General features: G+C 54.2%; 1 protein-coding gene across 1 annotated transcript in view; it reads right to left on the bottom strand.

The window, feature by feature from the left end:
- LOC119103165 (putative 2-oxoglutarate dehydrogenase E1 component DHKTD1, mitochondrial) overlaps nucleotides 1-12,984 on the bottom strand; it is a 39,110-nt gene extending 26,126 nt beyond the window's left edge. The window contains 11 exon segments of the mRNA XM_037226618.1: nucleotides 1,383-1,540; nucleotides 2,477-2,650; nucleotides 2,652-2,699; nucleotides 4,595-4,708; nucleotides 5,797-5,870; nucleotides 6,552-6,713; nucleotides 9,340-9,559; nucleotides 9,940-10,108; nucleotides 10,498-10,618; nucleotides 10,867-11,071; nucleotides 12,904-12,984. Of these exon segments, the coding sequence (XP_037082513.1) occupies nucleotides 1,383-1,540; nucleotides 2,477-2,650; nucleotides 2,652-2,699; nucleotides 4,595-4,708; nucleotides 5,797-5,870; nucleotides 6,552-6,713; nucleotides 9,340-9,559; nucleotides 9,940-10,108; nucleotides 10,498-10,618; nucleotides 10,867-11,068 (1,442 nt within the window). The 5' untranslated portion in view covers nucleotides 11,069-11,071; nucleotides 12,904-12,984.
- Nucleotides 12,985-13,364: the final 380 nt, after the last annotated feature.

The following is a 13,364-nucleotide window of genomic DNA, read 5'->3' as shown; positions in this document are numbered from 1 at the left end:
AGTCCGGCCGCTGCTGGGGAGGTGGCAGCGTATCAGTGACGGCGATAATACTCTCCATAGTCCGGCCGCTGCTGGGGAGGCGGCACCGCATCAGTGACGGCGATAATACTCTCCATAGTCCGGCCGCTGCTGGGGAGGCGGCACAGCATCAGTGACGGCGATAATACTCTCCATAGTCCGGCCGCTGCTGGGGAGGTGGCAGCGCATCAGTGACGGCGATAATACCCTCCATAGTCCGGCCGCTGCTGGGGAGGTGGCAGCGTATCAGTGACGGCGATAATACCCTCCATGGTCCGGCCGCTGCTGGGGAGGCGGCAGCGCATTAGTGATGGCTTCACAGTCTGGCCGCTGCCTCGGCCAGCAGCGCTGATGTGCGTGGATGAGGCTGCGAACCGTGGACCGGGTCAAACACGGAACAAAACGCGCGACGGCCACTGAGCGGACAGCCTGATGCAAATGGTTATATTTGACAGGTCTCAGTCATAAGCAAGACAGCTTTCAATAGAGCGGATTGTTCGTTCTGAGGGCGGTTCGCGTTGCTTTCCTTAGTCATTGACATCTCGCATGATCCGCTTACACGTTTTCTTCGCAAACATGGCCTAATAAAAAACAAGCACACAATGATGTTATGTAACAAAAGATAAACATTGCGAATGGGTTTCGAAATATATGTAACTTGGGACGCTTCGAACAACTTTCAGCACCTAAAAAAATGTTGCCATTTTAATGCATTCAAGCCGTTCTCCGCAACCACTCCACCTACCACTGTCTATCAGGCCTCAGTACGCGATATACATCAAGGAAGAGCTGAAAACGTTTTAGGGAACACTATTTCTGCGCTATTTCTCCAGCATCTCAACGTAAGCTGTCCGTCCCGGTGGCTCAGTTGGTTAGAGCGCCTGCCTCCCGATTCACCCACCCGTGGCGGAGTGGGTTCGAGTCGCTTTAGGCGCTCGCTATTTGCCCTTGACAGGTATGGCCTGCGGCCGGTGGCAGCGGTCGCACTAAAGGTCAGTTGACGTCAGAGGGCAGGACGGACCGTGCCGAGCATTGCGGCACGTTAAGCTTTCGCCACTAAATTCTGCCGTTGCCTGGAATTGCGCGATCGGATGGTAAGGGTCAGGGCTCACACAGCAAGCACTGCTTAGCGTGAGCGCTGATCCCAGAAATGCATCCATTCAAAGGGTTCGGATCAAATTTCTTTTTTAAAAAGCTAAGAACACGTCACGCATCACGCCTCCTGAACATAGCTTCCCACAACGTCCGACACCACAGCCCTCGGCGCGTCCGAGCCCCAGCCGTCACGCGGCAGTCACCGCGGCACCCCTCGCCTCGCGCCCGACCCGGGCACGGTCTGGCGGCGCGGCGGCGTCCCCACTCACACGCGGGTGTGGATGTTGCGGTACATGGCCGGGTTGGTGAGCGTGGGGTCGTCCAGCTCGTTGTGTCCCCAGCGGCGGAAGCAGACCAGGTCGACAAACACGTCACGGCGGAAGCGTTGCCGGTACTCGAACGCCATCCGGCAGGCACGCACCACCTCCTGGCAGGTCAGAGGTCACGGCTTCAGTGGCCCGCGGTCAGGAGGTGACGCGTCAGAGGGGCTGGCAAGCCAAGCAGAGTTCTGTGCCGTATATCGCAGGTGATACAGTTCTGAGGTCTTGGGTCCGTCATCGGAGGTCCCCATTGGGGTGGTCGGGAGTAAGAGGAGCGTGTCGAGGGGCACTGGCCTGAGGTCACGAGCAGATGGGACAGAACAGGTCACGGGCAGGAGGGGGTCGGTCACTTCTAACTGGCTAGAGGCGGGAGGCTCCAGACGCAGCCGGCACTTCTGAATACGCAAAGGTGGATGTCATGGCACGTCCCCAACGTGCCGTTCTGATCAAAATAAGACGGGTGCAACGGCCTTCTAGGAAAGGCTGTTAAGGGTCAATGCACGTGCAAGTGTCGATGCTCTGATCCTGCGACTGGCGAGCCACTGATTATCGATGAGCCCCGCGCAGCGTTCATGCAGATTCATTGAGAGCACCGGCATTCTACACACCAGGTTCCGGCACCTCCCGCGCTCACAGCTGCCAGCTTCAACGTGCACTTTGGATATTGTGGACCATTTAGCCTAAACAAAACAGCGGTGGGAGGGGCCAGTCCGCCTTTTTTAACGTTGGAATTCCTACGACATCAATTTGAGCTACACCCAACAGAAAGCTATTTTCCGTGATGTTTTACCACACGTACAATAGCTCAAATTCAAATGGCATGTGCAATCATTTCATTCCTAATAACAAATGACACAGCTTCAGGAGGTCTCCGATATTACGTAGATTGCTAAGTGCATTTGCGGGAAACATCGTGCATGTAGATAAGCCATCAGTAATAGCCTCATTCCTCGTGAAAAACCGGGAGAATGGTGAGATAGGTACGTTAGCATTTCGGCAACATATCTCAGACATACTAAGTCTTTGACCCATAAATTGCTCACCTCTGGGTAATCACCATTGACGCGGATCACTGGAGCGTCAACCAGCTTAGCAATGTCCGTGCAGTACGTAGATGACCTCCCCCTGGCCTCCGGAGTGGTATAGCCCAGCTGGTTGTTGATGGCCAAATGGATGGAGCCACCTATCCTGGTGTGGGGGAGATCAGAGATAGCCAGAGGCCTCCTGAATGATTCCCTGAGCGGACATGGCAGCGTCCCCGTGGATCTGAAACAGCCGTCAATGGAGCGCCCATTACCAAATGTGCACACACCCTTTAGTGCCTGATAAGCACAACAAATAATTCGTGTTCAGAACGTCAGTAATCCACTCGCACTGCAAGAATAAACCGGCAAGGCCGTCAAGCAAATGGTCCCTTATTGAATATTATGCCCTTATCCCAAGACAGATCTGCTACCATGGATACACGCACAATACCAGTTCAGTGTAAAAACGGAAAACATGAGACTCCTTGCAGGCAGGAGACATGTTTTACTGGACATGACAGGCTTTGGTGTGTCCAGATGGAGATAAAGACAGCGTGGTCCGATCATACGCACGAAATGCCCTCAAACATTGGGGACATGGCAGCTCATACGTCAGGAGCTCGACAGAATCAGACACGTTCTTGCCAATAGCAAGTACAGTCTCGCTGATGTAGACGACCAGATCCACCGGCAGCTTCACAAACGCTTCCATCCCACGATCAACAAACACGTGACCAACTAGTAAGCACTGACGTTCAACTGCATTACCAGAGCAGGATGTCAGCTGCATGCAAGGCTGAAGAGAAAGCTCTTCGCGATACTTCAGCAGGAATCTGCCTCCCAGGAAATCCCAAAACATCAGGCTCTGACCACAAAAGTCTCGGCATATCAAAACTAATAATGAAACCAGCCGCCCTCAAATAACTCCCCACTAGAGATGACCAACGCCGTCTACTAGTTCAAATGTCCCATCGGCGACTGGGCGCGTCGACCAAGCTCGTACAACGGTCATACTGCGACCACACCATCAATACAGACGATGATACGCCTCTAGGACCGTGCGCCAAGGCGGTATGTGACGTTAGCTCATGGAACGACATTATTTCTAAAGGAATTGGTAGAAAATGCCACCATACTGGCTAAGCGCACAAAAAAGCGAAACTGACAGTACTGGAGCTTGCTTAGGTCCGGGACAAATATCCCGCAGCCAACCGGCAGATGAATACGCTGGACGACCTGTGGTCGTGGGATGAACAGCCTCCGGCACCTAAAAATATGCTGCAAAATGGGGGGGGGGGGGGGGGCGACAAAGCTGGGTTAAGACTCTGCCAGTGTCCGTCATGATCCGAGGCACCGGCTAGCGGTACATGTGTGACAGCGGCTATTTCATAAAACAAAATGACCTATTTTGAGCACGGCAAATGCACGAATATAGCTTTGAACCAACTCGAGCGCAAATGTTTTGTATATTGTTGTCATGCGTTATTGTGTCTATGTTGTCTGATGTTCCTGGCACGACCAATGAAACGCTGCAAAGTAAAACAGGCACCCTTTCTGAACAGTTTTTTCTGATGATGGGAAACGATTCATTCGGAGAACTGGATCATTATCTGAGAAGAAACTCGAGGTCGGATGTTATCATTTCCAATGAAGCGCTATGAGTAAACATATCACATGAATGAGCCATATGGCTCCCCGCACCACCCTCTACCTGACCGGTCCGGCGCTCGCGGCGTCGTCCGACACATTGACCTGGACGCAGAGGGAGCGGTCGCCGGCGGCGCCGCCCGACACACTGACCTGGGCGCAGAGGGAGCGGTCGCCGGCGGCGCCGCCCAACACACTGACCTGGACGCAGAGGGAGCGGTCGCCGGCGGCGCCGCCCGACACACTGACCTGGACGCACAGGGAGCGGTCGCCGGCGGCGTCGCCCGACACACTGACCTGGACGCAGAGGGAGCGGTCGCCGGCGGCGCCGCCCGACACACTGACCTGGACGCACAGGGAGCGGTCGCCGGCGGCGTCGCCCGACACACTGACCTGGACGCAGAGGGAGCGGTCGCCGGCGGCGTCGCCCGACACACTGACCTGGACGCAGAGGCAGCGGTCGCCGGCGGCGCCGCCCGACACACTGACCTGGAGGCAGAGGGAGCGGTCGCCGGCGGCGTCGCCCGGGTGGCTCGAGTAGTCGCCTTCGCCGGCGGTCTGCTCGCGACCACGGACGCGGCCCATCGCCACCGGGTTCACCGCCTGAGGACGGACCAGTCGACGCTGGGGCTGAGTCGGGCCGGGGCGGACGGACGCCAGGCGGCGGAGCGGGACGCGCGGTCACGCCAGCAAGGCGCGGCACGACGGGGTCGGCGCCGCCGGCAGGGGCATCTCACACAGACTGAGGGTCGGCGCCGCCGGCAGGGGCATCTCACACAGACTGAGGGTCGGCCGCCGGCAGGGTATCTCACACAGACTGAGGGTCGGCCCCGCCGGCAGGGCATCTCACACAGACTGAGGGTCGGCGCCGCTGGCAGGGGCATCTCACACAGACTGAGGGTCGGCGCCGCCGGCAGGGGCATCTCACACAGACTGAGGGTCGGCCCCGCCGGCAGGGCATCTCACACAGACTGAGGGTCGGCGCCGCCGGCAGGGGCATCTCACACAGACTGAGGGTCGGCCCCGCCGGCAGGGGCATCTCACACAGACTGAGGGTCGGCGCCGCCGGCAGGGGCATCTCACACAGACTGAGGGTCGGCCCCGCCGGCAGGGCATCTCACACAGACTGAGGGTCGGCGCCGCCGGCAGGGGCATCTCACACAGACTGAGGGTCGGCCCCGCCGCAGGGGCATCACACAGACTGAGGGTCGGCGCCGCCGGCAGGGCATCTCACACAGACTGAGGGTCGGCCCTGACAGCAGGGGCCATCTCACACGGCACTGAGGGGTCCAGCCGCCCCCGGCAGGGGCATCTCACCACAGACTGAGGGTCGGCCCCGACAGCAGGGGCATCTCACACAGACTGAGGGGCGGCCCCGCCGCAGGGGCATCTCACATCAGACTGAGGGTCGGGCCCTGACATGCAGGGGCATCTCACACAGACTGAGGGTCGGCCCCGACGGCAGGGGCATCTCACACAAACTGAGGGTCGGCCCCGACGGCAGGGCCTGCGCGGAGACCAAGTGGATCTACGAGACGTCCCCGCCGCCGGCGGTGTTCCGGGGCGCTGTGCGGAGGCCGCGGCCCACACCGGTGAGACCCCTCCGATGAGAATAAACAGCGGCAGTCTATACCGGTGAGAACCTTCGGGAGAGAATACACAGCGGGAGACGCGCTGGCCAGCCGACTGACCTCGAGGTGGGAGGGGTTCGACAGCAGCACGGCGTGGATCGTCTTGCCCTCGATCTCCAGATCCACGTTCCTGTCTGGGGGACACGCGGTGCCCGTGACAGTCGCGAGTTGGTAGCACGTACAACAGATCCACCCCACATCCAATCCACGCTTCAAGCGAAAGGCATGCAGAACACAGAGCACAAAAGTCGGATAATGTATCCCACCTTTTGATAAAGGTGCTGGCACTTGCGCGCACTGACAAGGGCAAGTATCTTACACTGGTGCTAATGATGCGCATTGGCTGGTCATGCCCACGTGTTTCAGGGTAGGTACAAACAGACTGGGGTGCTGTTCAAGTGGCTTGTGGTTCAAGTGGCTGGGGTGCTGTTCAAGTGGCTTCAACGACCATGGCTTGGATCAGCACTGATGCCGGTAATCGGCGTCTGTACACAGCAGCCATCAGCATCACGGAAGTGCTGCATAGGGACTGCACGGGAATGCACGGGAACTGCAGCTTTACGAAGCCGAAGTTCACTCCATTCCCATGCCTGAAAGTGACATCATTGACTTATTCTGAAAACGAATGCGTCACGGGACAATAGTCGGTTATTTACCAGACCACAGGTTTTCACGCCTGTCCAAAAACAAGCCTCAAGCCAGCAAAAAACTTCCGGATGTGGGGGGGGGGGGGGGGGGAGAGAGATACCGCCCGCTGGTGCTCGAGCGCACGGCTTCCACCGCCTGCGTGAGCCGCCGCCGACGTCGCCACTCACTGAGGTGAGAGAGCACGTCACCGATGCCCTGGACGCCATCCGGGAACTCGCACATGCCGCGCATCTTCTGGAACATCTGGACGGGCGGGTACTGCAGCAGGTCGGTGAGCAGGTTGAGTCGGCCGCGGTGCGCCATGCCCATCACAACCTCCCTCAGGTCAGCTGCCGGGAGACGCGGCAGTGACGACAGGAGGGTCGGGTCCTCACCGCCCACCACACCGGCCACACGCGTCCGCCACTCACGCCCGCCGCGCAGAGACCGGGGCAGCGATCGCAAGCACTCAAGTCGGCACAAGCACGAAGTACAAAATTGTGATGCATTGCAGTGAACCGATGCATTTCAGCGAAGTAAATGACAACGGAGTATCTGCAATGCATTTCGTGGCCGATGAATTCGAACCGGCAATCACATCTTGGTGTCCGCTTAACATACGCTCTACGCGGGATGACGGAAAATGGTGGCAACGAGTGCTTGCGAGATTGCTTCGCTAAGCGACCGCGCGTCGCGGACAATTTGTTTGCATTATTTTGGGGTGCAATCAACACCATTCATAAGAATCGCAGACAGATCCAAATTATGGCTGCCAGGATGCCTAGAGGGAGCCGGGTGTGGTGAGCTGACTATCAGGGACGTTCAAACCTTGCTCTTTAGATGCTCGCTGAGGTTGGAGCATTGGCACATATTCCAAAGGTTCAAGAAAACCGCACTTGCTACCACTGCAAATGCCAGATCTCCCTAATTACGTCAATTCCGCTTGTCAATGCTGCAATGCTTTTGTGTTGCCGGACTCCAAAACTAAGCGACTCCAAAACACACCCTGCGAAGCCCATGTGGGTGCTGCTTTGCCGTAGCAGTGAGCTTCGCTGAAAATGTACTGCGTTTCGTGGGTCCTCTTGCAGTACCCGTTGCAAATTATTTCTCACTTGATATGTGTGGTTTCTTTGGCTTTCCACAAAGCAAGGAGTTCGGGTAATGTCTTTGACCGTCACTATGGCTCATCTTTCTCGCCACGATTGAAAAAATGAATGAATGAATGACGACTGCCGGACGCCGGCAACACACGGCGCGTACGCGTTTAGTAAATTTGCTTAAAGCACTGGCCGCCGATGACTGGGCGATCAACCGGTGGATTTTGACGACGCGAAAATGTGGAGTTGCGACTGCTTAGGTAAAACTGATGTCTGGGCGCAACAGTGGCCATGACAAATAGATGGGCGGTTATTACGGACAATGAATCGGTGCATGCCGTGATGATAATGTCGCCAAGACTTTGAGTACAGTTTCGGCAACAGCGTGCTGTATTCTGCACCCTTGATCGTAATGCCGACATTTCCCGCTTGCCTGATGCTTATCGGCGCATCCGAGCGTCGCCCATGTTCGTGTTGGACGGATGAACTGCAGACGGTACGCCTGTCGACGCTCTGAAATTCGATTCGCGCCTCCACCCGCTCTGGCTGCCGAGCTATGGTATAAAACGTGAAAACCCGTAAAAGCCGGGTAAATCCATCTCGGCCGCTGCTATGCACGTGGCTCATGGCGTGTAGGACCACACGTCTGCAATCATGCGATGCCTCGTCCAATTATCAACCTAAGCGTGTCAATTTCTTGTCGCTCCAACCCCCGATTGCCGAGATGTGACCACAATTCTGAACGGCTGCTCGTCGGCTTTGTCGCGGGCCACATTTCAGGCCATCCGCGCCGAACCGATGGGCCAAAAACGGTCCTTCTGACACGTGCCGCGCCCGAACCTCAGACCGTCACAACAAAGCATCACAAGTGGGAATACAGGTCAAACAAGATCATGTCATGATGTCATTACCCAGCAGCATACAAGACAATTTGTGAGATAGATCATTACATTTTTGTTTTCAACACGGTATACATGCTATTCTCTGTCGAAACCCCAGTACCTGCCAGATGCCAGCAAACCATTATAGCCAGAATCAGACTTGTGAATGTCAACCACGGAGCAATACCAACAATGATAGACACGGACGCAATGTGCACAAAACAGTTGGTACACATGACGCAATATGCACAAAAGAGTTAGTACACATGACATTAGCATGCGCAGCAGGTGCCACTGCGAGCTGGCCTGGCCCGGGCGGGTTGTTTGCACATGTCCCCTGACGCGGCAGTCCTCGGACCATCGTAATACCACGAACCAGACGGCAATGACGCGCAACAAGACACGACGGCAGCGGCCAGAGCCGCACACCGCCAAAGGTGGGACGCATGCGCACTAGCGGCGGGTGCGCCACGTGGATGGAACAGGGCGACCAAACGGCACGCGCCAGCAGGAGGGGTAAGGGGGGGGGAGAGGGCCGGCAAGACAGACCGCAGCACCACCCACAGCCCAGGCGGCTAGAGGCAGTCAACTGCTATCAGTGCGTGTGACGCGGATACAATCGCGGCCAGGCAGCCAACGTAGCGCATAAACGCGAGGGCTGCCCAGAGGCGAGGGAGACAGCTGTGACCGCGAACAACACTACAGCTGACACGGACCTGCTCAGTAGCGTTGGCGGACTGGGTAGTGTTGGCGGACTGGTGTAGTTGGATAGAAAATGTATCCACAGGTCAGTTGGTCATTGGGACTTCTGGGGCATTCCAGCTATGACGTCACATAGCGTGCAATGTAATCACAGGGAGGGGGAGCTAAGGACGCCACTGACACCCGCTGCCAACGCCGCCGCAGCGCTGGCGGCCGGGGTTGGCAGACTGCAGTGAACGGGCGGGGTAAGAAGCGGAAGGTGGCGACACGGCAGGCGACACTAGCGCCGTACGCACCCCTGGCGGCCAGCATCAGCAGCTCGGCGAGGAAGGCGCCGGTGGCCTCCGCGCCCTCTCCGCCGTACCGTTTGACGGTGGCGAACTTCACCGCCAGGAACTTGTCGAGCACCTGCGAGTGTAGCAGCGTCTCGGCTAGCCGGAGTCGCTCCTCTGGAGCCAGCTGCTCCGAGCTGGCCCACTCCAAACGCTCGGCCAGCCACTCCTGCTCCTCTGCACTCTGGGGGAGGCCACCAGGAGGTCCTCAGTCGCTGAGGGTACGGCCAGGCCCGGACGCTTCCAACAGGCATTATAGCATGTCACTGCTAACCACTTGCAGCGTGTTTGACAGCATTTCAGGACTTCGCAAAGCTCATGCACTTCCTTTCAACCTAGGCCCATGCACTTCCTCTCAACCTAGGTCCATGCACTTCCTCTCAACCTAGGTCCATGCACTTCCTCTCAACCTAGGTACATGACATACTCGCACCAACAACGTCCTCCTTCTCGTGAGTTTATTACTGTTTTCCACATCTAAGTCTGATTGCTTCGCACTGTACCCTCTCCCCTTTCCTTGGGCGTCCCGTCTCCACATCGCCCGCCCGCCGCCGGCCTCCTCACCGAGACGTGTGCGAACTGGGCCGAGAGCCGGCCGCAGTAGACAGTACGCAGGAGGTCCACCAGCTGACCGACGGTGGTGACGTCAGCGCAGCCGGTCACCAGGCCGGCAGGCGAGACGGGGTCCGACTCGGCCAGGCAGAACAGGCCCAGGTCCAGCTCTGGCAGCCACCTGCCGACGCCGCGCGGCAAGGGCGCGTGTCACCAGGCCGCGGAAGGCTCATCCCCATGCGTGGGATCGTTTGGAAGACATGTCGCATGGTGGTTAGTGCATTCAGACCAACGGACCTATGTACCGTATTATCTCACCGCATATCGACCGCAAGCGCGGTGTGCTGATCTCTCCACTTTGTCCCTCATTCAGCACTCTGTTAACGAGGTTGATAAAACACTTCTCCGGAATCCGCCGACTGCAGCTGATTGGCCAGCCGATGACCGGCCGACTGGCGTCGGCCTGTCATCATCTTACAACCTCCGGCCGGACGGTCGCAAGGAGACACCAGTGGCAGTCAAAACCAAGAGCGCGACAGCCGCCGGCGCCGGGCCGACGCGGTGACTGACTTGACTTCTCGGGGCGCCAGCGGGTTATAGTCGGCCACCTTGTGGCCGTGGCTGCGGTAGGCCTCCACCAGCCGGTACACGGCCGCCTGCTGTGCTCTTGACTGCAATGTCTCCGTGGACACTGCAAACAGGAAAAAAAAACAAAAAGTCTCAGGGCAAGCACAGGGACCATGCCACAGTTACTTACATGCTACTGATGGTGATAGTGCTACAATGAGATGTTGCAGCAGTTTCGATGTTTTATGCCCACTGGACTGTCCAGCATTGTCACAATACCCACTATGCATGAGTATGCGTGGTATAGGTGGCACCACTTGACCAGTCTTGTGCACAGCCCATATTATGATGCAACAGGTGATGTAACACTACCTTGGAATCTGCTTGCTTTGGGGGGCTTGTAGCCATAGACACCATCATTGGCATGGTAATGGCGATTCTGTGTAGCTGCCTGTTTCACTGGCAGCAGCTGCTGCTGTCTGACTGGCTGCCAAGTCTGCAGGAGCTGTTGCCGACCAGTCAGTTGCCACTGCACACACCTTGCACAGCTGATGGTGTGCCATATCTTGTGCATTGTCTGCAGAAAACCGGTAGCATCAAATACAGTATCAACTGGTCACAACCCACAAAATCCCAGGAAAACATTTCTTCTGTCAAAGCTTGCAACCAATGATCAATGAGCAACATAATGTCTGAATCTTGTGCATCATCTTCAGGTATCAAAATATCCTATATTTTTGAAAGAGCCACCCATGCTGCTCAACATATAATCCACACATGCCACAGACTCTAGAGGTCAAATGATGCACACATCACTTTCAAGTAAACACAGCATTTCCACCACAATTGCAAACCACCATAAAATATTCAGGGTACAAAATTCCTGCCTCAGGACAGGAGTCAAGAGAAGGACAAACTATCAAGCATGAAAATTAATGAGGCATGTAACAGATTTGTTCCATGCTGATACTTGCTTTTGGCTTATATGAGCATAATAAAATATTAACATGATAATATTTCACCAAATATTGTAACTAAACCAATCCAATCTGGATAATATAACAGTTGCCCAATCCCATCACACATATATAAAGACTGCAAAAATGTGTCAGATGCACAGTATATTGCTGATTTCATAGTCCAGTGGCACTGATCATTGCTCTTTGTAATGTTCTGGAAGTGCAAATGGCATAAATAGATATGCATGCATTAACTATTGAACACTGTTTTGTGATAATAAGTTATCATATAGTTATAAATAAAGTCTCCATTTCTGTCTCAAATGATTACAACTAAGAGAACAAATGACTGGTTACACATAACTGCCAAGCCAGTAGCTTATCCAATTACAAGCTAGCATGAAACATAAATTTGGAGATGAAAAGTACATGAATTAAGTGAATGTAGACCTGAATATGGCATTCTGTACTGCACTCAGCCCAGCATGCATACTTTCAGAAACAGGTTTAAATAGATTTAACAAATTCTGAAATACATATAAATCATGCAAAGCATTGCTAGTCATTTTATAATACAACACTACTTAGAACTTAATCATAACTGATCAGATCAGGCAAGGATATCAAAATTGCACATCTAAATAATCACAGCGGGAGCCATGCATGTCCTCTCCTACCTACTTTCTCCTAGCCAACGGAAACTAAAAAGTGTAATGACCCATCAGATCAGTCAAAACTACCAAAATTGCATGCTTCAATCCTTAGAACAGGAGCAAGAGTGCTACATGCCCAGACATAACCAATGTCAACTAAAAACTTCAGATAAATCTTAAATTTCTTGCTTATAGATAAGACTGTAGTAACAGCCTGATTCCTCATGGGAAAAACAGGAGAATAAGATAGAGATGTGTTGATATTTCAGCACCCTGCCTTTATTTAAACAGAAAGCAGAAGCACATAAATGATTTACCACTGCTATTTAAGGAACAGGGCTACTACTACTATCCGACCTATATGCACAATGTTCCCTCATAAATGCACTTTACAACTTGCACTTTATTGCTTGTTGCACCAGCCCCAAACTGAACATGTACAAAATGAATCATCTAGCTGGTTTGGTTGACAACCAGCACAAACTGATAAAATGTATTACTGTTGTTGAAATGGTCAGTGTAAATTCCAGCTACTGTTTGACCTGAACTGATGACTAGAATAGTCAGGACACCTTGGCTACTGGTGTAAATTACCTATCAGTAGGAACAAGGAAAAAGTGCCTGCACCTGACAGGCACAATGTGGCTGCAATATTCGTCATTATTAGGATAAAATTACATGTCAAGTATGCTTGAGTTAAGATAACAAGATAACCAGAAATTAATTTGTCTAGCGGGAACCCGTCCTACCTAGTGCCACCGTGATACGCAATGCACATATAACGGAGAGGAACGCACAGCCGGTTCGAGGCCAGCCTGAACGCGAAGCAGGGAAACCTAGGATTTCACTTGGCAAAACAACGTGACGTTTCGAGGGAGTAAGGACCGGCACAAGTGGGCGGCAGCTGAAAAAACAGGTGACAAATATGGCGCATTTGTTTCAAAAACAAGGAAGCGACACAACTAATCTGTTAAAAGGACGTAAATCACACTAGCAAGAGTGTCGACTTGTATTGCTTTAGCGTGAGCCACTGACTTCCCCACATGTCCAATTTGTCACAAACAGCGAATTCGTTCCCCCCAACCTTCTGGAGTTTAATGCAATTAAGAAATAGGAAATGAGTTCACAAAATGAGATCGATTTGAAGGAAAGTTTCTCTCAGTTGTTTCAAAGGTAAGAGGAACACAGCAATTGAAAACTGCGACGTCATGTGTAGTAAAGTGCGGCTGACTGAACTAGTCTAACTTTTAAAGCTCCT

Source organism: Pollicipes pollicipes, unplaced genomic scaffold (genome assembly GCF_011947565.3).
Source record: "Pollicipes pollicipes isolate AB1234 unplaced genomic scaffold, Ppol_2.1 Scaffold_2555;HRSCAF=2994_pilon_pilon_pilon, whole genome shotgun sequence".
Taxonomy (NCBI): Eukaryota; Metazoa; Arthropoda; class Thecostraca; order Pollicipedomorpha; family Pollicipedidae; genus Pollicipes; species Pollicipes pollicipes.
The sequence above is the reverse complement of the archived record's forward strand: the minus strand, read 5'-3'. Positions and strand labels throughout refer to the sequence as shown.